This window comes from Gorilla gorilla, chromosome 7, assembly GCF_029281585.2.
Source record: "Gorilla gorilla gorilla isolate KB3781 chromosome 7, NHGRI_mGorGor1-v2.1_pri, whole genome shotgun sequence".
Classification (NCBI taxonomy): domain Eukaryota; kingdom Metazoa; phylum Chordata; class Mammalia; order Primates; family Hominidae; genus Gorilla; species Gorilla gorilla.
Window position 1 is genome coordinate 72,997,792 of NC_073231.2, and position 23,016 is coordinate 73,020,807.

Here is a 23,016-nt window from a genome sequence, read left to right on the forward strand (position 1 = left end):
GTAGAAGGCGAAGCAGGAGTAGGCATTTCACATGGTGAAAGGCAGTAGCAAAAGAGAGACAGTTGGGGAGGGGGTGCCATATACTTTTATTTATTTAGAGACAGAGTCTCATTCTGTCACCCAGGCTGGAGTGCAGTGGCACTATCATGGCTCCCAGGCTCCGGTGGTCCTCCCACCTCAGCCACCTGAGTAGCTGGGACTTCAGGCATGCACCAACATGCCTGGCTAATTTTTGAAATTTTTTTGTAGAGATGAGGTGTCACTATGTTGCCCAGGCTGGTTGGGAACTCCTGAGCTCAAGCCATCATGCCTGGGCCTCCCAAAGTGCTAGGATCACTCATCACCAAGGGAATGGCCCACTTCATTCATGAGGGATCTGCCCCCCATTGATCCAAACACCTCTCACCAGGCCCCACCTCTGACATTGAGGATTACATTTCAACATGAGGTTTAGGTGGGGACACATATTCAAATTACATCAGAGGTAAAGAAGAATTTGGGAAGATGAATATAAGTTCAGTTTTGTACATTTTGTCAGTGGCTATTCAAGTGTAGGTGTTGAAATTCAGGGTCTGTGACCTGTGAGACTCTTCAATGAGCAGTCCAGGTTTTGTTTGTTTGTTTGTTTTTGAGAGTCTCACTCTGTCGCCCACGCTGGAGTGCAGTGGCGCAGTCTCGGCTCACTGCAAGCTCCACCTTCCAGGTTCACGCCATTCTCCTGCCTCAACCTCCCGAGTAGCTGGGACTACAGGTGCCCGCCACCACGCCCGGCTAATTTTTTGTATTTTTAGTAGAGATGGGGTTTCACCGTGTTAGCCAGGATGGTCTCGATCTCCTGACCTCGTGATCCGCCCGCCTCGGCCTCCCAAAGTGCTGGGATTACAGGCTTGAGCCACCGCTCCCAGCCGAGCAGCCCAGGTTTTTAAATCCTCTGCAATTTTCTACAAATGTCCTGTATTCTAATTTTACTCTAAGAACTTGTTACGTGGTAAATAACCCCCAGTAGAGATGTAAATCAAGTTATTGTGATTAAAAGTCTTCAGTCTTAGTAATTGGTTTCATTGGTAAGTTTCTCAGAGAAATGGCTTCCTCCTAGTTAGGATTTTTGTGGCTTTTTTTTTTTTTTCTCTCTTAAAACAGGGTCACCCAGGCTGCAGTGCAGTGACACAATCTCAGCTTACTGCAGCCTCAACCTCCTGGGCCCAAGTGATCTTCTCACCTCAGCCTCCCAAGTAGCTGGGACTGCAGGTGCTTGCCATCGTACCTAGCTAGTTTTTGTGTTTTTTGTAGAGAGTTTTTGTGTTTTTTGTAGAGAGTTTTTGTGTTTTTTGTAGGCCATGTTGCCTAGGCTGGTCTCAAACTCCTGGGCTCAGGTGATCCATGTGCGTTAGCTTCCCACAGTGGTGGGATCACAGGCGTGAGCCAGCGTGCCCAGCTGGGTTTTTCTATTCATTTAGTACTGTAGGATTCCTTTTGGTTTTTCTTCCATTCAGTGTTACTCTGAATAGCTTCTCTTTTCTCTCTCCTTTCCGTAAATCTGAAAAGGATTGTTTTTAGTGTGATTGTTACATTCCTCCTTTTTACGTGTTCTCATTGGTATTCTTTCCAACTTTGTAAAATAATTTTATTAACTTTTCTCCACTAGGCTCTCAATAAACAAGACTGGGTAGATGGTGAGCCCACAGAAGCCGAGAAGGATTTTTGGGAACTTGCATCCCTTGACTGTTACAACCACCTTGCTGAGTGGAAATCACTTGAATACTGTTCTACAGCCAGTGTAGACAGTGAGAACCCCCCAGACCTAAATAAAATCTGGAGTGAACCATTTTATCAGGTGGGTAAAATTATTTTTAAGTGATTGAAATAATTATTTTAGATAGGTGTTTTCTACTTAACAAAATTGTTTAAAACGTTTCAAAAACAGGTAGTACTTGTGAAGCACTAGGGAATTGCATGACCTGAGTCCACTACAAACCCCATAGTATTGTTAAATCTCTTATCACTTTTAGCTAATCATCTTTTCAAAATGAATGCAATGCATTTTAAAATAAATATTAACATTCCTAGTATGACTACATAGGAGCATATTTCCTGTTGTCTCTTATATTACAAGAAGTCGCCCCGGATCACTGGCTAAACACAGGCCTGCCAGCTCCTGTGACAAGAGGCTCTTCCTTTTCTCCACACCATACCTATCCTGACTGTGCTTGTAAATTCCTCAGTTTGTACGTAACATCCAAATCATCTTCCAGCCAAAAGTATTTCCCATTTTTTGTAGAAGGTGTTCCTATATATTTTGTGGTTACAAAACAAGCTATTTTAGATGAATTTGTTTTAAAAATTGGAGGTTACTGTTTCAGACATCAAACATTCATCGCTTTGACTTTTAAATCTTGACCTGTGAAAGTATAGCAAAGAATATAATAGAAATAAAATAATTAGACATACTCAAATTGGCTTTCTGTAGTTACAAGTATATTTTTATGTTCCTTAGGAAACATATCTACCTTACATGATCCGCAGCAAGCTGAAGCTGCTGCTCCAGGGAGAGGCTGACCAGTCCCTGCTGACATTTATTGACAGAGCTATGCACGGGGAGCTCCAGAAGGCGATTCTAGAGCTTCATTACAGTCAAGAGCTGAGTCTGCTTTACCTCCTGCAAGATGATGTTGACAGAGCCAAATATTATATTCAAAATGGCATTCAGAGTTTTATGCAGGTAATACTATATATTATATATATATGCTTGTATATATATAGTGTATATATATATTATAATGTGGATCTATCTGAAATATACTATTTTTAGGATATTTTTAAAACAGTAAACTCATGAAAAAAATCAACAAAAATTTTCAAGTACTATTTTCATACCACCTATTTCCTTCTTTCTGTTCTTCCAATAATGCTGTTCATTCTGTCCTTTATCTTAATGCCTTTTTAAATCTTTGTTTTCTATTTTAGAAAGATTTCATTTTTTTTCCTTTTTGTTACCTTTCTCATACTCTTAAAGAACACTTGAGAGTAGGGTGTTTTTTTGTTTGTTTGTTTGTTTGTTTTTTGAGACCAAGTTTCTCTTTTGTCGCCTAGACAGTGGAGTGCAATGGCGCAATCTGGTTCAAGGGATTCTCCTGCCTCAGCCTCCCGGGTAGCTGGGATTACAGGCCCTCGGCTAATTTTAGCATTTTTAGTAGAGACGAGGTTTAACCATGTTGGCCAGGCTGGTCTTGAACTCCTGACGTCAGGTGATTCACCTGCCTCAGTCTCCCAAAGTGCTGGGATTACAGACATGAGCCAACGCTCCTGGCCAAGAGTAGACTTTTCTATTTGGGGTAGTGGAATGGAAGTTTGGTTGCTTTGTAGAGAAGAGCAGGGGTTGATCTTTCCTGATTATTTGCTGCCACTCTTTCTTTCCTTTTTGCTTTTCTGCGAATCTTTTCCTGACAGTTGTTTGTTTGTAAGTGAATGTCTTGTATAAAGTTTATTAATAACATTTAGTATAGGTTAGTGACATTTAGCATAGAAGCATATTCATTGTTTTCATTTTTATTTAATGTGTTGAAATTGATTAGCACTCTTGAGGAAGTTTATCAAAAAAAGAATTGGCTTCTGTCGTCAGCAGTTTTACATTATAGGATGTTAGGATTGTTAAAACTTGGTGGCAAGTCGAGGCAGTGATAGCCTGGTGATGTCAGTTTTATTGATTTCATTGAGCCAAAATGTTATTGAAACCTTAAATTTTTTTTTAAATTTAAACTATTTGTTAACTGTGTCTGTGATCTAATTATTAACCATTCTGAGGCATATTTATAGAATAATTGCTACATTTCATAATTTAGAGTACTGTTAAAAACTTAAAGTCACAGCTTGATTGATTTATAACATGGCATTTGTAAATGCCCCTCTTTGTTTTTAGAATTATTCTAGTATTGATGTCCTCTTACACCAAAGTAGACTCACCAAATTGCAGTCTGTACAGGCTTTAACAGAAATTCAGGAGTTCATCGGCTTTATAAGCAAACAAGGTAATTTTTTTCATCTGTCATTTTTTTTTCATTTCTAATTGTGGAAGAGTTTTAGCATCTAAATTATTTTCTGCTTAGTGAAAGTGCATGTTTCTTAATGTATGGGTTGGAAACTCCATCGAATTTCCTCTACAAATACCTATTTTCAGATCATTGAAATAAATGTTTAAAATGGTCAGGCAGAGTTCTAGGCATCAGGGCTGCAAAGTGAAAGAAAACATGTTGCTTACCTTAATGAAGCTTTTGGAGTAGCGGGGTGACTCCAGAGGATACCTGCCCACAAGGATGGTGGGGCCCACCCTGGCCTGAGAGGGTGCAGGACTCCTGGAGGAGGGTCCTGAGCAGTGGGGAAGAGGCAGGGGCTTGCAGACAGAAAGCTGTGGTGCCCCTGAGGTGCACGCTGAGGGCTCTGGGTGCCCTGGCTTGAAGGGAGGGCAGGAAGGCTGCGGGCAGCAGGGCCCACTTCAGGAAGGCCTTTGTATCGCTGATGAGTGGGTTTTATCCCAGTGCCTATGGGAGGCCACCCAAGAGTCTAAGGGGAAGAGTACATCTTTGCAAAGGTAAAATGTTTTGTTAATCTGAATTTCATTTTTGTCCTAAATAATTAAAAATAATTACAAAAGATGCTTTCAGAATACTGATAAAAACTGATATTTATATCTACCTAGTTATTTTCTATTTTAATTTTGGAAAATTATTTTCCAAGTACATATTAATCATTAATGACGTATCATTTATTAAGTGCATTCTACTTTCAGGAGCTGTGTTAATCTCTTTATCAATATTACCTAGTCTTTTTTTTTTTTTTTTTTTGAGACGGAGTCTCACTCTGTTTCGCAGGCTGGAGTGCAGTGGTGGGATCTCGGCTCACTGCAAGCTCCACCTCCCGGGTTCATGCCATTCTCCTGCCTCAGCCTCCCGAGTAGCTGGGACTATAGGCGCCCGCCACCATGCCTGGCTAATTTTTTGTATTTTTAGTAGAGATGGGGTTTCACCATGTTAGCCAGGATGGTCTCGATCTCCTGACCTCGTGATCCGCCCGCCTCGGCCTCCCAAAGTGCTGGGGTACAGGCATGAGCCACCGTGCCTGGCCAATATTACCTAGTCTTTATAACAACTTTATGAGATGGATTTTTTTCTCCTCATTTTTTAGAGGCTTATAGAGATTGAATGACTTGCCTAAGCTAATAAGTAAAAGATTTTAATTTTGAACCCAGGACTGTCTCATCTAAGCTTGTGTTCCTGACTGCTGTTTTCCCCCAACAAAGAAAAACACATTAACAATGTGAATTTTCAAGTTTTGTGAAGATTATTATGAATCTCTTTGCTGAGACCTTTGAGGCCAGAATGTTTTGGACACTAGAAATATTACCTGTGTACATGCCAGGGGCTAGGGCAGTATTCTGTAACTCTACAGCTTAAGTTATGAATATTCACATTGATGCCATAAACAAAGACTAAGTAGCCCTATACCAATGAAGATCAGATTTTTTTTGCCAAGAAAATTTGCTGCAACCCCATGAAAATCTTTTTAGTTATCAATGCTTTTTAGATTTTGATATTACAGATGGACTGTAGACCTGTAATAAATGTAAAAAGAATTTGTGCATGTTTATTTCTCCATCTTTATTCTCTGTCCTTAAGCAATTGAGTTTAAATGTCAGAATATATTAAATTTAGTATGGTAACTTTGTGTTCCTTTGGTGAAAGAAAGGACTTTTTTGTAATTTGGGCAGGAAGTTTGAATTTTCTATTTACTGATAATGACCTTTGTCATTTGATCTTATAATTGAGCTGTGTGTATAGTCATCCTCTAATACTATTTTTAGGCAATTTATCATCTCAAGTTCCCCTTAAGAGACTTCTGAACACCTGGACAAACAGATATCCAGATGCTAAAATGGACCCAATGAACATCTGGGATGACATCATCACAAATCGGTAAGACGTGGTCCCTTTCAGTCAAATGTGGATTGTTTTTTGAAATTGTTGGAATGGTTTTTCTTCCAAACCATGGTTTAGAGAAATGTGGGATTTGAGCCTAGCACAGCTGTTTTCCATCCTTCCTGTTTCCCATGTAAGTAGTTCCGATAGAGCTCTCTGTGTCTGCAGTGTCTTCTTTCCCGCTTGCCCTGTGGGGACGCTGCTGTCGGGAGGTGCTGGTGGCTGATCCTGAACCTGCACCTCCAGGAAGGGAGACAGGGTCAGTGTGCATTTGCTTCTCTCACAACGGAATGTTAAGTAGTTAGATGACAACAAAGAAGATGACTACATAATGATTTTTATTATCCTATTTTTTATAACTAGGATTTTTGACATTCTTGCCTCCTACCTCCCAACTCCATTACACAGTCATGTGTCACTTTCCCAGGTCTCAGGTCATTTTCATGTCCTCATCTTCTCCATCCTGTAACTACCCTGTGGAATCCATAGGGCAGGTACTAACCATGTAATAAAATCAGAGAGGTTTATTGCACACAAATGTGCGTAGGAAATAGGATTTAAGGACTCTGATCCCAAGTGTCATGGTCTCCCATTATTTCCTCCACTACTACTTTTTTTTTTTTTTTGTAACTTTTTATTTTGAGATGAGTTCTTGTGGAAAAGTTGCAAGAAAAGTAGTACTCTCCTGGGTGCTTTAACCCAGATTCACTGATTTTTTAAATAACATTTTAAACATTTTTCCATGTTAGTATTTGTATTTTTTTCTTTTCTACCAGACCCTACTATTATTTATTTTCTGAACCGGTTGTGAGCATAAGCTGGATACATCCCTTTGCCTCGTTATAGATCAGTGTTCATTTCTTAAGAAAAAGAATTTTTTTTATGTAACTACTGTTCAGTGATGAACCTCGGTGCTTTCATTTTTCCTCTACAGCCCAATTTCAGTTTTGTCAATTGTCCCAGTAATGTCCTTTGTGGCATTTTCTCTACCTCTACGACAAGATCAGTACAGAATGATGGACTGCATTTATCTGATGTGTCTTTTTAGTCTCCTGAAAGGCTTTGTGTATCCTAATACTGCCACTTTTGAGGAATGTTCCTCTGTTTGGGTTTGTCTTACGTTTCCTCATGGTGGGACTCAGGTGATCTGTCTCTGGCCAGAATACATCTCAGGCTAGCAAATCACACGTGGGGCACAGTGTCCATCTGCCTTTTACTGGTGATAATTTTTTTTTTTTTTTTTTGATGCAGTCTTTTTGCCCAGGCTGGAGTGCGGTGGCACAATCTCAGCTCACTGCAACCTCCGCCTCCTGGGTTCAAGCGATTCTCCTGCCTCAACCCCCCAAGTAGCTGGGATTACAGGCACGCACTACCATGCCCGGCTAAATTTTGTATTTTTAGTAGAGATGGGGTTTCACCATGTTGGCCAAGCTGGTCTTGAACTCCTGACCTCAAGTGATCCTCAAGTGAGCCTTGGCCTCCCAGAGTAATGGGATTACAGGCATTACCTACCATGCCCAGCCTGGTGATAATAATTTTGATTGTTTGGTGTCTCCACTGTATAATGCCATTTTTTTGTTTTTCTTTTGCAACTAACAAATAAATGTGGGAGCTGCTTTGAGACATAGAAATGTCCTGCTTCTCCTAAGACTTATCCCTCTGTATTTCACGTTCGTGGAAGACTCCTGGCCCAAACCAGTGTTGACAATAATGGTTGCAAAATAATAATTTCCAACTCTACCATTCATTTATATTAGTCTACATCTTATTGTAAGGCACCCTCCCTTCTGTTTACTTACTTATTTACTTTTTAAAGATTATCAATAAAGACTCAGGGATTCAAATTTTATTTAGTGGGATATAACCTATACTGTCCTTATTTATTTTGTGTTCAATTATCTCAGATTTGGCCAACAGGCTCCCCTTTAAGCTGACAAATCAGGCTCATCTTACCTGTCTTCTCCTGTTTTCTTTTAGAAATGTTATGGTTTTAGGTCTTACATTGAGGTCTCTGATGCACTGGAAGAAAATTTTTGTAAATGGCGTGAGATAGGGGTAGGTGTTTACTTTTTCCATATAGATATCTATCTAGCCGCATTTGTTCAAAAGTCTTTCATAATTGAGTCACCTTGGCAATTTTTTTGAAACTCAATTGACCACGTATGTGTGGGTCTATTTCTGGATGCTCTATTGTAGCCCTTGCTTTGTGTTTTTTTCACAATAGCAAACTGCCTTCATTTATATCACTTTATAGTACGTTTTGAAGTCAGACAGGATGAGTTCTCGAACTTTTCTTTTTTTTGAGACAGGGTCTTACTCTGTCACCCGATAATGGCTCATTGCAGTCTCAGCCTCCCAGGTTTAAGCAGTCCTCCCACTTCAGCCTCTCAAGTAGCTGGGACCACAGGCGTGCGCCACCATGCCTGGCTAATTTTTTTGTCTTTTTTTGTGGAGACAGGGTTTCACTCTGTTGCCCAGGATGGTATGTAACTCCTGGGCTCAAGCAACACGCCCACCTCAGCCTCCCAATGTGCTGGGATTACAGGCATGAACCATGGCACCTGGCTCAACTTTCTTTATGAAAACTACTTTATTTTAGTTGATTTGCATTTCTATTTACATTTTAGAATCTGCTTGTCAATTTGTATAAAGAAAAACTGCTGAGATTTTGATTGGGACTATATTGACTATAGTTTAATTTGGGGAGTTGCTATCTTAACAATATAGAGTTATCGAGTTCATTAATATGGCATATCTGTTAATTTAGATATCTTTAATTTCAGTGATTTGTATTTTTTCAGTATGGAGATCTTGGATGTCTTTTGTGATTTATTCCTAAGTATTTTATGTTTTTTGGCACTGTTATAAATGGATTTATTTTTAAAATTGTATTATTTTCCAATTATTTGCTGCTAATGTAATTGCTTTTTATATATTAACTTTGTATCTTTGCTAACATGGTAGTTTTAGTTCTTGTTTTGCAGATTCTCTGGGATTTTCTATCATATCATCTGCCAGTAGAGCCACTTTTCTTTCTTTCTGAACTTCATGCCATTTATTTCATTTTCCTGCTTTGTTAAAACCATGAGGACCTCAAGTACAATCTTGAATATACGTGCTAAAATGGGCATCTTCGTTTTATTCCTGATGTTAGAGAAGATAGTTCACTCACTCAGCTTTAAAAAATAATTTTTTTGTAAATGCCTTTTATCAGATTGAGGAAATTCCCTTCTATTCCGGGTTTTCTGAGAGTTTTGTTTTATCATGAATGAATGTCGAATTTTATCAAACACTTTTTCTGCAACAGCTTAATCATATTGTTTTTCTCCTTTATTGTGTTTATGAAGTATTACTTTGATGCTTTTTAAATATGAAGCCAATCTTGCATTCTTAGGGTAAACCCAATATGGTCATGATGATCCCTTAAGGATTTTAGCATCTACATCCAAGTGGGATATTGGTGTGTAATTTTCTTTTTTGTAATATCTTCATCAGGTTTTGGTATTAGGGTTATCATGGCCTCATAAGATGAGTAAGGCATGTTCCCTTCTCTATTTTAAAAAAAGTTTATGGCCAGGCGTGGTGGCTCATGCCTCTAATTCCAGCACTTTGGGAGGCCAAGGTGGGCGGATCACCTGAGGTCACGAGTTCAAGACCAGCCTGACAAACGTGGACAAAACCTGTCTCTACTAAAAATATAAAATTAGCCGAGCATGGTGGCGCATGCCTGTAATCCTAGCTACTCGGAGGCCGAGGCAGGAGAATCGCTTGAACCCGGGAGGCAGAGGTTGCAGTGAGGCAAGATCGTACCATTGCACTCCAGCCTGGGCAACAAGAGCAAAACTCCATCTCCAAAGGAAAAAAAAAAATTATATAAGATCCTCATTATTTCATACTTGAATATTTGGTAGGATTTACCAGTGAAACCTATCCTATTTGGGCATGGGTTTTCCCTTGGGGAAGATTTTTGATAATGTATATAATTTCCTTAGTCGATACTGATAGAGAATTTAAACTTTCTATTTCTGGCTGGGCATGGTGGCTTACGCCTGTAATCCCAGCACTTTAGGAGGCCGAGGTGGGTGGATCATCTGAGGTCAGGAGTTGGAGACCAGCCTGGCCAATATGGTGAAGCCCTGCCTCTACTAAAAATACAAAAATTAGCTGAATGTGGTGGTGGGCACCTGTAGTCCCAGCTACTCAGGAGGCTGAGGTAGGAGAATCACTTGAACCCAGGAGGTGGAGGTTGCGGTGAGCAGAGATCGTGCCATTGCATTCCAGCCTGGGAGACAGAGCAAGATTCTGTTTCAAAATAAATAAATAAGTAAGTAAGTAAGTAAGTAAATAAATAAATATAAAATTCTATTTTTGTGTCATTTTTGTTAAATTGTATTTTTCAATCACTTTGTCCATTTTCTTTTTAAATTTCTGCCTTTATTTGTTTTTTAAAGTAAATTTGTCCATTTCATCAAAGTCATCAAATTATTGGTATAATGTTCACATTATTCTCATCCTTTTTATTATTTGTAGTGTCTGTGGAGGGAACCCCCTTTTTCATTCCAGATATTGGTTATTTGTGTTCTCTTTTTTAACACTTGATTCATCTGGGTAAAGGTTTGTGTCAGTTTTGCTTTTTCAAAGGATCAGTTTTTGACTTTGTTAATTTTCTTTATTATCTGTCTGTTTTCTATTTAATTGATTTCTAGTATCGTCTTTACTATTTTTTTCTTTTCCTCTTACCTTATATTTGCTTTTCTTTTTCTAGTTTCTTTAGGTGGAAACTGTTGATTTTATACCTTTTCTTCCTTCTAATATAAGCATTTAAAGTTATTTGTGTCCCTGTAAAGTACTGCTTTAGCTGCATTCTGCAAATTTTGGTATGTCATTCAGTTCAACATATTTTTCTAACTCTCGTGTGACTTGATCCATTAAATATTTAAGTGTTTTAATTTCCAAATACCTGGGTTTTCTGGCTATCTTAGTGATTTCTAAATTCCACTGTGGTCAGAAAACACCCTCTGTGTATTTTGATCCTTTTAAATTTTATTGAGACTTCTTTTATGTGCCAACATATGGTCTATTTTAGTAAATACCCATGTAAACTTGAAAATTTTTGTATATTCTGCAGTTCCTGGGTATCAGGTTTTATAAATTTCAATGAGATCAAGGTAGTCAGGGATACTTTTCAGATCTTCCATGTCTTTACTGCTTGTTTGTGTAGTTCCATCACTGCTGAGAAAAGGATGTCAAAATCTCCTATGATTGTAGAATTGTCTGTTTCTCCCTTTACTTCTGTGTATTTTTACGTACTGTATTTTGATTCTGTTATTAGGCACATACATATGGATAACTGCTGTCTTCCTAATGAAATTATTTTTATTATACATTAAGTTCTGGGATACATGTGCAGAATGTGCAGGTTTGTTACATAGGTATACACATGCCATGGTGGAAATACTTTTTTTTGTGATGGAATTTTGCTCTAGTTGCCCAGGCTGGAGTGCAGTGGCATGATCTTGGCTCACTGCAACCTGCATCACCCAGGTTCAAGCCATTCTCCTGCCTCAGCCTCCCGAGTAGCCGGGTTTACAGGCATGTGCCACCACGCCCAGCTAATTTTGTATTTTTAGTAGAGACAGGGTTTCGCCATGTTGGTCAGGCTGGTCTCAAACTCCTGACCTTAGGTGATCCACCCACCTCGGCCTTCCAAAGTGCTGGGATTACAGGCGTGAACCACCATGCCCTGCCAAAATACTCCTTTTATCATTATGAAGTAATGATATGTTGATGTGTGTGTGGATGGATTTCATGTGTGTTTATCTATGAAGTAACATATAATGAAAACACCACTAGATAACACTGTACTTTCAACAGTCATACATATTCTAAAGAACATATGTGGTTTTCCTCACATATTCTTTAGAACATAAGTATGTGTTCTTTATTATACTTACCACACTGTACTCATCATTTATTCCTAAGACCCAAGTTTTTCTCTTGTGTCATTTTCCTTTAGCCTAAAAATCTTCGTTTAGCAGTTCTTGTAATGCAGGTCTACTTGTGATGAACTCTTGTTAGTTTTTTCCTTCTCTGAAGATATCTTTATTTCTCTGTCATTCCTGAAGGACACTTTCTCAGAACGTATAATCTGGGTAGATTCTCCCTGCCCCTTGTAGTATCTTTTGGCTGCTGTGTCTCTGAAGATAATGTCCTCGTTATTCCCATTGTTGTGGCCCACATGTAATGTGTCATATTTTTCTGGCTGCATTCAAGATTTTTTTTCTTTATCATTGGTTATCAGCAGTTTGATTATGATGTGTCTAGGCCTGGTTCTCTTTGAATTTATCCCATCTGAAGTTCACTTACCTTCTTGAATCTGTACCTTTTTGTCACCAGATTTGGGGAGTTTTCAGTCAATGTGTTTCTTCAAATGCTTTTTGTCCAAATTTCTCTTGGTCTCTTTGTGGGAATGCAGTTACACATACATCATGCCTTTTGACATTGTTCCATAGGTCCCTGACTCTGTTCATTTTTATTTAGTCTTTTTTTGTTGTTTATTCATCAGATTAGATCATTTCTGTTGATTTGTCTTCAATCTTACTGTTATTTTCTTTTGTCTTACCTGTTCTTCTAGTAAGTCTGTCTAGTGACTGTTTTATCTTAGGTATTGTATTTTCCAGTTGTAAACTTTCCATTTGGTTTATTAAAAAATATTTTCTCTTTTTCTGCTGAGATACGCACCTTTTCATTTATTGCATGTGTTTTTTTCTTGACCTCCTGGAGCATAGTTAACATAGCTGCTTTAAGGTCCTTGTATGATCATTCCAGCATATGGGTCAGCATAGAGTTGGCATCTGTTTTCTGTTGAGATGGATACATTCTCCTGATTCTTTTTATCAGTTAATTTTTGAATGTAACTTGTGAATATAGTAGTCCCTTCTTATCTGTAGGAGTTCAAAGATCCCCAGTGGAATCCTGAAACCATGGATAATACCAAACCTTATGTATACTGTTTTTTCCTATACATACACACATATGATAAAGCTTAATTTGTATATTAGGCACAGTAAGAGTAACCCAGCAATAACAATAATAAAATAGAATAATTCAAACAGTATACTATAATAAAAGTTATGTGAGTGTGGTCTCTCTCAAAATATCTTATTGCACTATATCTCCAGTAACTGAAGCCAGGGAAAGCAAAACTGCAGGTAAGATAAGGGGGACTACTGGATTCTCTTGTGTAGATGCTGGCTTATAATTCTGTAGCTGGCGATCTGTTTAGATAGTAGGCTCTGTCTTTCCTTTTGTTGGTTGAAACCTCAGTTCCTGTCCAAACCTGTGCTGCTTTGAGTCTGTCTGCACATGCACACTTCAGGGCAGCCTGAGCCTGGTGGGTTCATGTGCAGAACTAGAGGATTTTTCTCTGGTTCTCTCCCATCCAGGATTCTCCCTGTAGCCCCTGTCTGCCTGGACTCCTTTTCCTGTTCCCCTGGGTAGAATGCAGCAGGCTTGTCTTAAGGATCTCAGTCACATTGCCACCACACTCCACAGGGGCAAAAGAGAGTAAGACAGGGAGGAAACAGGAAGCTCATCCCAATAGCAGACCTTCCCAGTTTTGATTTCCCTGCGCATACATACAGTCTGCCATCTTTTATTCACTCAGAGTTCTTGAGGAGTTGTATTTTATCCAGTTTCTAGTTGTTGTCAGCAGAGGATAGGCCACAAGGGGCTCACAGTGCCATACCGGATCCAGACTCTTGTTTTTAGAAAAGATGGTTCTCTTCTTGGTTTATTCTCCCTGATTTGATGTGAGAACATGTCACGCAGTGTAACTCTTCTCTGCCTTTGTTTAATTTGTTCCCTCTGTCTGGGACTCCCTTGTCAACTCCACTCCTAAAATTGCATGCACCCTTCGCAGCCCAAGGAAGTCTGTCTCATTCTGTGGACGTTCCCACCTCCCTTTCCTGAGATCCCAGGCACTTTATTCACACTGGTAGGAGACATTTATGGATCCAGTCATTCATTATTTATTGAAATGTAATCCAGTACCCACTTGTATTTATTTTTATGATTAAAAACAGTGAAAGCTTAAAATCAGTGGCAGCTTTAGGGAATGAGCCAGCACTGTGGTTGGTGTGGGGATGAGGAGCCCAGAGCAGTATGGTGAGAACAGGAAATGTCCAGCAAGGGTTGTATCTTGGGAGTAACAAAAAAAGAGGAAAAAGGAAAAAGAGATGTGAAGCATGATGGTTTATCTTCCTGCAGTGTTTCCTTCTCCCCTCCCCTCCCCTCCCCCTCCCTCCCATACCCTCCCTTCCCCTCCACTCCCCTGCACTCCCCTCCCCTCTCCTTTCCTCTCCTTTTTTCCTCTTTTTCCTTTCCTTTTCTTCTTTCCTTTCTTTCTTTCCTTCCATGCACAGGGTCTTGCTGTGCCACCCAGGCTGGAGTGCAGTGGTGCAGTCATAGCTCACTGCAGCCTCAAATTCCTGAGCTCAGGCGATCTTCCTGAGTAGCTGGGAATACAGGCTCACGCCACCATGCCCAGCTAATTTTTACATTTTTTGTTGAGATGAGGTATCACTATGTTGCCCAGGGTGTTCTCGAACTCCCTGGCCATACTGTTTCTAAGAAATTGGAAATGAGTTCCTGGAAAAACAACAGAAATTTACTTGATGGTTGATCAGGGATGAGCTTTGTATATTAGGGCCCTTTGTCAGTGTTAGTAATATTAATAGAAATAAAATTACTTGGACAGAATCATACAGGTAAATTATGATTCAAATAAAAAGAATTTTGAAGTTGGGCATGGTGGCACACGCCTATTGTTTCAGCTTCTTGGGAGGCTGAGGCAGGAGGATTGCTTGAGCCCAGGAATTCAAGGCTGTAGTGTGCTATGATTACATCTGTGAATAACTACTGCACTACAGGCTGGGCAATATAGTGAGGCCTGTCTCTAAAATAATAATAATTTAATAGCAACCTAGACTTATCTTTTAAATTTTCATGGCTGGGCATGGTGGCTCATATCTGTAATCCCAGCCTTTAGAAGGATTCCTTGAGCCCAGGAGTTTGAGACCAGCCTGGCAACATAGCAAGCCTCCGTTTCTACAAAAAAATGTAAAACTTAGCTTGATGCGGTAGCACGCACCTGTAACCAACCCCGGCTATTTGGGAGGCTGAGGGAAGAGGATTGTGTGAGCTTAGGAGGTCGAGGCTGCAGTGAGCTGTGATTGCACCACTACACTCCAACATGGGCAACAGAGCAAGACCCTGTCTCAAAAAAATAAAAAAGAAAATTTTCAGTGATTATAAACTGTTTACTGTTATGTATTTATCACCTTAAGTTGGGACATATAAGGAGCAAAATAGCTCAACACAGGGTATGTTACCCATTCATCAAAAGATAAAATTTAGGCCAGACATGATAGCTCACTCCTGTAATCCCAGCACTTTGGGAGGCCAAGGCAGGTGACCCAAGGATCACCTGAGGGTCAGGAGTTCAAGACCAGCCTGGCCAACATGGTGAAACCCCGTCTCTACTAAAAATACAAAAATTATCTGGGTGTGGTAGTGCACGCCTGTAGTCCCAGCTACTCAGGAGGCTGAGGCAGGAGAATCGCTTGAACCTGGAAGGTGGAGGTTGCAGTAAGTCGAGATCGTGCCACTGCACTCCAGCCTGGGCGACAGAATGAGACTCCATCTCAAAAAAAAATAAGTAGGCCGGGTGCAGTGGCTCACGCCTGTAATCCTAGCACTTTGGGAGGCCGAGGTGGCCAGATAACGAGATCAGGAGATCGAGACCATCCTGGCTAACACAGTGAAACCCCGTCTCTACTAAAAATACAAAAAATTAGCCGGGTGTGGTGGCAGGCGCCTGTAGTCCCAGCTACTCAGGAGGCTGAGGCAGGAGAATGACGTGAACCCGGGAGGCAGAGCATGCCGTGAGTCTAGATGGTGCCACTGCACTCCAGCCTGGGCAACAGAGTGAGACTCCATCTCAAAAAAAAAAAGAACAAACATTTACTAAGGTTTAGAATTCTGCCTGTAATTGCTATCCAGCGGCTTCCTATTCCTGAGTCTGTGACATTGTCTCATTTTTCTTTGTGTAGATGTTTCTTTCTCAGCAAAATAGAGGAGAAGCTTACCCCTCTTCCAGAAGATAATAGTATGAATGTGGATCAAGATGGAGACCCCAGTGACAGGATGGAAGTGCAAGAGCAGGAAGAAGATATCAGCTCCCTGATCAGGAGTTGCAAGTTTTCCATGAAAATGAAGATGATAGACAGTGCCCGGAAGCAGGTGGGTACTCGTGTCTGTCCTCCCTGCTGTGTCACAGGATTTTGCTAAATTAGCTTTTCTCTAATTTTAGCTTTTCTTTAGAGTCTGAACCTTAAAATAATTGGTAGGTGTTATTTTTTTTTCTCTCTTTATAAGTAAACTTGGCCGGGTGCAGTGGCTCACACCTGTAATCTCAGCATTTTGAGAGGCCAAGGCAGGCGCTTGAGCCCAGAAATTAGAGACCAGCTTGGGCAACAGAATGAGAGCCTGTCTCAGAGAAAAAGGAAACTTGAAGGAGCACTTATTCAAAACTCTCCAGAAAGCCTCTAGAGTTTATTATATTCCTGTTAATCATTTCAAAATGATTGTTAGCTGTTATTTGAAAAGCAGATAAACCTAATGTCAAGTTTGATCATTAACAAAATGAATCCTTACCAGTTAGTTACAAATTATTTTTAGGTTTACTTTATAGGAATTATCATTTAATACTAGGACCCCTTCTTGATATTAAGTATACATTGCTTAAAAATTGCATGTAATCTATTTAAATGTATATAATCTTTAAACATACTACAGAAGCTTGCTATGTTAATGACCCTCTATCAATTGCTATTGCAAGGCAAAGGATGATATTCTAGTAGAAATAATACTTCTTTTTTGTAGCTTTAAATGCTCATTTATAGATTTTTCTTTGGACGAGTGTAATATCAAGTAAGAATTTTTATATTGCAAATAACAGAAAATCCAATTAGAGGCAGGCAGAGCAGGAACTGGATGAGAGAAAAGCAGGGTGTGGCCAGAAGGGGCGATCTGAACTGAAGGACTTAGTGGTGAGGGAGTTGGGGTCTTGGGGAGAGGACCCAGTGTAGTTAGGAAACTGTCTGGCATGATGAGGGGAAAGACATGTTCCCTGCCATTGTTACTGTCTAGTGAGAGTGGGGGCTGCACACATGATGACAACAGCACTGGTGGGCAAAGAAGAGAGATGTCAGCAAAGCCTGGAGGGCGCAGGGAAGAGAAGAGCTTCTGCCTTGGACAGAGAGGTGTCTGGGGAAGGGGGATGTGATTTAGGGTAGGCTTTATGGGCATGGAAGGATTTGGACATGGGATGGCACTAGGTTTGCAGACGGCGGGAGACTGCATCCTTGCCGGGATCAGGAGGCCATTGAAGGTTCCATGTATGCTGGCTAGTTGTAAGCTGTGTGGGAGATTGACAGCTCTGGGGAAAGCAAAGGCAGAGAAAGACCAGGAAGCTCCACATTAGGGGAGTGGGGTGGGAGTGAGCAGGGCAAGAGAGGTGCTCTGTAAGGAGATCCAGGAGAACCCGAGGTGACAGGAGTGATGAGAGTGTCTGGCTGGAAACAACTTGGATTTCTAGCCTGGGTGGTTGAAAGGGCAGTAATTAGGAAGACCAAAGTCTGATGAAAATGTCTTTTGAAGCTTGAGAGAGAATTAGAGGTGTAGATTTAAAAAGACATCCATATAAGCAACTAAATAAAAAATGGGTCAATTGTATTCAGAATTAAAACTGTCGTGCCTTACCTGAGAAGCTGAAGAATGTATAAAGACAACTCATGTAATGGGAGAAACTATTTCCTGATCACATATCTGATAAGGGTCTAGTATCCAGAATTCATAAAGAATGCTTCACAACTGAACAACAAAGAGTCAAACAACCCAATTAAGAAATGGGCATGAAGTGTTTGAATAGACATTTCTCCAAAGAAGATAGGTAAATGGCCAACCAGCTCATGCAAAGATGCTCAGTATCCCTAGGCTTGAGGGAAATGCAAATCAAATCCACAAGGAGAGACCGCTTCACACCCACTGGGATGGCTGGAAGCAAATACACAGATAACAAAGCTTGGAGAAGATGGGGGAAACTGGAACCCTTCTGCACTGCTGGTGGGAATGTAAAATGGTGCATCTGCTGTGGAAAACAGTCTGGCATTTCCTCAAAAAGTTAAACATAGAGGCTGGTCCAAGTGCAGTGGTTTTTACAGCTAATTGATCACAAACATTTAAGATTTCTTTGTTGATTCTCCACTTCTGATGCTTCACTTGACTATACTTAAAAAAAAAATGTTGAGGCCGGGCGCGATGGCTCACGCTTGTAATCCCAGCACTTTGGGAGGCCGAGACAGGTGGATCACCTGAGGTCAGGGGTTGGAGACCAGCCTGACCAACATGGTGAAACCCCGTCTCTACTAAAAATACAAAAATTAGCCGGACGTAGTGGCACATGCCTGTAATCCCAGCTACTCGGGAGGCTGAGGCAGGAGAATCGCTTGAACCTGGGAGGTGGAGGTTGCAGAGAGCCAAGATTGTGCCACTGTGCTCCAGCCTGGTGACAAGAGCAAAACTTTGCCTCAAAAACAAAACAAAACAAAACAGTTGAACAGAGGTACCATATGACCCGACAGTTCCACTCCCAGACCCATGAGAAACAAAAGCTTAAGCTCACATGGAAATTCATACACAAATGTTCACAGGAGCATTATTCAAAATAGCTGGAAAGGTGGAAACAACCCAAATAAGATGTGGCATGTCCAGCCGGGTGCAGTGGCTCAGGCCTGTAATTCCAGCACTTTGAGAGGCCAAGGCGGGTGGATCACTTGACGTCAGGAGTTTGAGATCAGTCTGGCCAACATGGCGAAACTCCGTCTCTACTAAACATACAAAAATTAGCCAGATGTGGTAGCACACACTTGTAATCCCAGGTACTTGGGAGACTGAGGCAGGAGAATTGTTTGAACCCAGGAGGCACAGGTTGCAGTGAGCCGAGATTGTGCCATTGCACTCCAGCCTGGGCAGTAAGAGTGAAACTCCATCTCAAAAAAAAAAAAAAAGGTGGCATGTCCGTGCAATGGAGGAGTATTCAGCCATAAGGAGGAAAGAAGTGCTGACAGGTGCTGCAACATGCATGAACCTAGAAAACATCATGCTAAGTAAAAGATGCGAGACACAAAACCACCACTTATTTTCTGATACCATTGTTACAGAATGTCTGGTGTAGGCAAATCCATAGAGACAGGAAGGGAATTTATGGTTGCCAATGGCTGGGTAGTGACTCTGAACAGACAGTGAATTTCTTTTTGGGGTAATGAAAATGTTCTGGAATTAGGGGTGGTGGTTGTACAGCTTTGTAAATATACTAAAAAATACTGAATTGTACCCACCCTGCACCCCCACCCCCTGGAATTTTTTTTTTTTTTTTTTTTTTTGAGACTTGCTCTGTTGCCCAGGCTGGAGTACAGAGCAGCTCACTGCAGCCTCAACCTCCCAGGTTCAAGTGATCCTACTACCTCAGTGTCCAGAGTAGCTGGGACTATAGGCACGTGCCATGGTGCTGGCTAATTTTTTAAATTTTTTAGAGACGGGGTCTCACCATGTTGCCTAGTCTGGTTTCAAATTCCTAGACTCAGGTAATCCTCCCTCTTTGGCCTTCCAAAATGCTGGGATTACAGGCCTGAGCCACTAAACCTGGCCTGAATTGTACTCTTTAAATATGAATTATATCCCAGTGATAAATTTAGAGACATAATTGAAGCTAAAGAAATGGATTCGCTACTCTATGGTGGATTGTGTCATGCAAAGGGGGAAGCAGGCCAATTAGAAGCTTCTGTCACTTGTGTATCATCATACCACCTTCTCTCTTTTTATTGTATTCATACAGAACAATTTCTCACTTGCCATGAAACTACTGAAGGAGCTGCATAAAGAGTCAAAAACCAGAGACGATTGGCTGGTGAGCTGGGTGCAGAGCTACTGCCGCCTGAGCCACTGCCGGAGCCGGTCCCAGGGCTGCTCTGAGCAGGTGCTCACTGTGCTGAAAACAGTCTCTTTGTTGGGTAAGTTGACCGCTTTTATCCACTTATATCTTAAAGGGCTGTGTTATATTGTCTTATGTATCTTCTTCTTCTTTGTGCTGCATCATCTGACATTTGGGAGGTAAATCTTTGCAGTAATTTTAGGGAATATAGCAAAGTGAGCCAGAGAATGATAGTTTAATTATTTTGAAAACTTTGTGTTTGCATATAAGATGTAAACAAACATGAAAAGCCATTTCAGCCTGGGCGCAGTGGCTCACACCTGTAATCCGAGCAATTTGGGCGACCGAGGTGGGTGGATCACGAGGTCAGGAGATCGAGAACATCCTGGCCAACGTGATGAAACCCCATCTCTACTAAAAATACAAAAACTAGGCTGGGCATGGTGGCTCACGCCTGTAATCCCAGCATTTTGGGAGGCCGAGGCAGGCAGATCACGAGGTCAGGAGATCGAGACCATCCTGGCTAACACAGTGAAACCCCGTCTCCACTGAAAATACAAAAAAATTAACCAGGCATGGTGGCGGGCGCCTGTAGTCCCAGCTACTCGGGAGGCTGAGGCAGGAGAATGGCGTGAACCCGGGAGGTAGAGCTTGCAGTGAACTGAGATCACGCCACTGCACTCCACCCTGGACGACAGAGAAAGACTCCATCTCAAAAAGAAAAAAAAAAATTACAAAAACTAGCCGGGCGTGGTGGCAGGCGCCTGTCTTCGAAGCTGCTCTGGAGGCTGAGGCAGGAGAATGAACCTGGGAGGCAGAGGTTGCAGCGAGCCAAAATCGCGCCACTGCACTCCAGCCTGGATGACAACAGCAAAACTCCGTCTCAAAAAAAAAAAAAGCCATTTCCTCCCAAAATAGTTTAGTCTTTAAGACTACATTAAAGGAAGAAAGCTTTCTTGTACAGGTTTGGGTTTGGTCCCCCGCTCTGTTGCCCTGTGTCTGAGGGTGTGTGCTAGCATTCTGATCAGGCATGATCCAGCTGGTTCCCAGACCAGCTCTTAAGCATCAGCCTCAATAAAGGTGTCTAGAGGAGAAGCACTCTTTGTACACTGATCCCAAGAGCAGAAGATCATCCTAGTTGGATGTGGTGACACGCACCCGTAGTCCCAGCTACTGGGGAGCCTGAGGCGGGAGGATGGCTTGAGATCAGGAGTTCGAGGCTGCAATGAGCCATGATTGTGCCTGTGTGAGTAGCCACTGTATTCTGGCCTGGGCAGCGTAGTGAGACCCTGTTTCTAAAAAAAGAAGAAGAAGAAGAAAATTATCCTTATGATTGCTAAATAATTATATGGGCTTTTTTGAGGGGAGGAGGAGGAGTTTGCTGATGTTAATATTAGTATCCATATACCCATATAATAGTAATTACACAGAGTATGGTTGTAGTTCGTAACAGCCTTGCATGATAAGCAGGGCCAGTAGTTGTGATCCTGTATGTGAGATAACTTTGGCAGAGAACTGTCAGATCATGGGCAAGGAGGGCATGTGGTTGATCAGGCCTCCTAGTTTCAACACTGTTATCGCACCTCTGGACACTGCAGACTTAACCAGCAGTGGTTCAGCTCCTTGCCCAGAACCACACAGTCAGAGCAGAACTAGAACTTTAAATGCAGCAGTGCCTGTTGCTTCATTAGCTATGGGCCACAGTGCCAATTTAAAGATCTACTCTGGATTATTAATATATGTACAAACACATTAGTACCCATTTCCTATTCTTTATAACAGAATTAGGTGCTTTGAAAAATTGCAGAATGATGATGCTTGAATAAAAAGTTCGTTCATAAAGTTTCAATTGCTTAGCCTCTGTGGGCTTTGATACAGTTACTTCTAACAAAGAACATTTTTCATTAATATGTGAGTTCAAGAAATTCCCTAGTCAGTATTTGAAGTCAGTTTCTTATACTTTCAACATTTATTTTTATTAATTTCTTAATAGAAAACAACTTTTAGGCCAAGCATGTTGGCTCACACTTGTAATCTCAGCGCTTTGGGAGGCCAAGGTGGGCAGATTGCTAGAGCTCAGGAGATCGAGACCAGCGTGGGCAACATGGCGAAACCCCATCTCTACCAAAAATACAAAAAATAGCCGGGCATGGTGGTGCAAGCCTGTAGTCCCAGCTAATTGGGAGGTTGAGGTGGGAGGATCGCTTGAGCCTGGTAGGCAGGGGTTGCAGTGAGACAAAATCATGTCGTTGCACTCCAGCCTGGGTAACAGAGCGAGACCCTATCCCAAAAACAAAAGAAAAGAAAACTTTTATAGACAATGAATTTCTTCTTTTTAATTCCACACACACATACAAAATGTTTTTTTTTGTTTTGTTTGTTTTTTTAACCCAACAGATGAGAACAACGTGTCAAGCTACTTAAGCAAAAATATTCTGGCTTTCCGTGACCAGAACATTCTCTTGGGTACAACTTACAGGATCATAGCGAATGCTCTCAGCAGTGAGCCAGCCTGCCTTGCTGAAATCGAGGAGGACAAGGCTAGAAGAATCTTAGAGCTTTCTGGATCCAGTTCAGAGGATTCAGAGAAGGTAATACTGGAGGAATGTTTTACGCTAGTGTGCTGTGTATGTCTTCAATGTGCAGTGTTCAGGCTACAGGAAAGTAATAATAAGGGTGTTGCTTTGTGTTTTTAAAATATATTTGACAGTTATGCACAGCCAATTTTCTTTTTATTTATGTATTTTTATTTATGTATTTTTTTAATTATTATTATACTTTAAGTTTTAGGGTACATGTGCACAATGTGCAGGTTAGTTACATATGTATACATGTGCCATGCTGGTGTGCTGCACCCATTAACTCGTCATTTAGCATTAGGTATATCTCCTAATGCTATCCCTCCCCCGTCCCCCCACCCCACAACAGTCCCCAGAGTGTGATGTTCCCCTTCCTGTGTCCATGTGTTCTCATTGTTCAATTCCCACCTATGAG

The 23,016-nt window shown here is 41.1% G+C and overlaps 1 protein-coding gene across 4 annotated transcripts in view; it reads left to right on the forward strand.

Moving 5' to 3' along the window:
• PRKDC (protein kinase, DNA-activated, catalytic subunit) overlaps positions 1 to 23,016 on the forward strand; it is a 190,783-nt gene that overhangs the window by 141,519 nt on the left and 26,248 nt on the right. For all 4 annotated transcript variants that reach the window (XM_055349529.2, XM_055349531.2, XM_055349530.2 and 1 more), the window contains exons 65-71: positions 1,646 to 1,834; positions 2,495 to 2,719; positions 3,917 to 4,025; positions 5,855 to 5,966; positions 16,082 to 16,271; positions 19,927 to 20,101; positions 22,420 to 22,613. In XM_055349529.2, the coding sequence (XP_055205504.2) occupies positions 1,646 to 1,834; positions 2,495 to 2,719; positions 3,917 to 4,025; positions 5,855 to 5,966; positions 16,082 to 16,271; positions 19,927 to 20,101; positions 22,420 to 22,613 (1,194 nt within the window). The remainder of the gene's footprint in view (positions 1 to 1,645; positions 1,835 to 2,494; positions 2,720 to 3,916; positions 4,026 to 5,854; positions 5,967 to 16,081; positions 16,272 to 19,926; positions 20,102 to 22,419; positions 22,614 to 23,016) is intronic.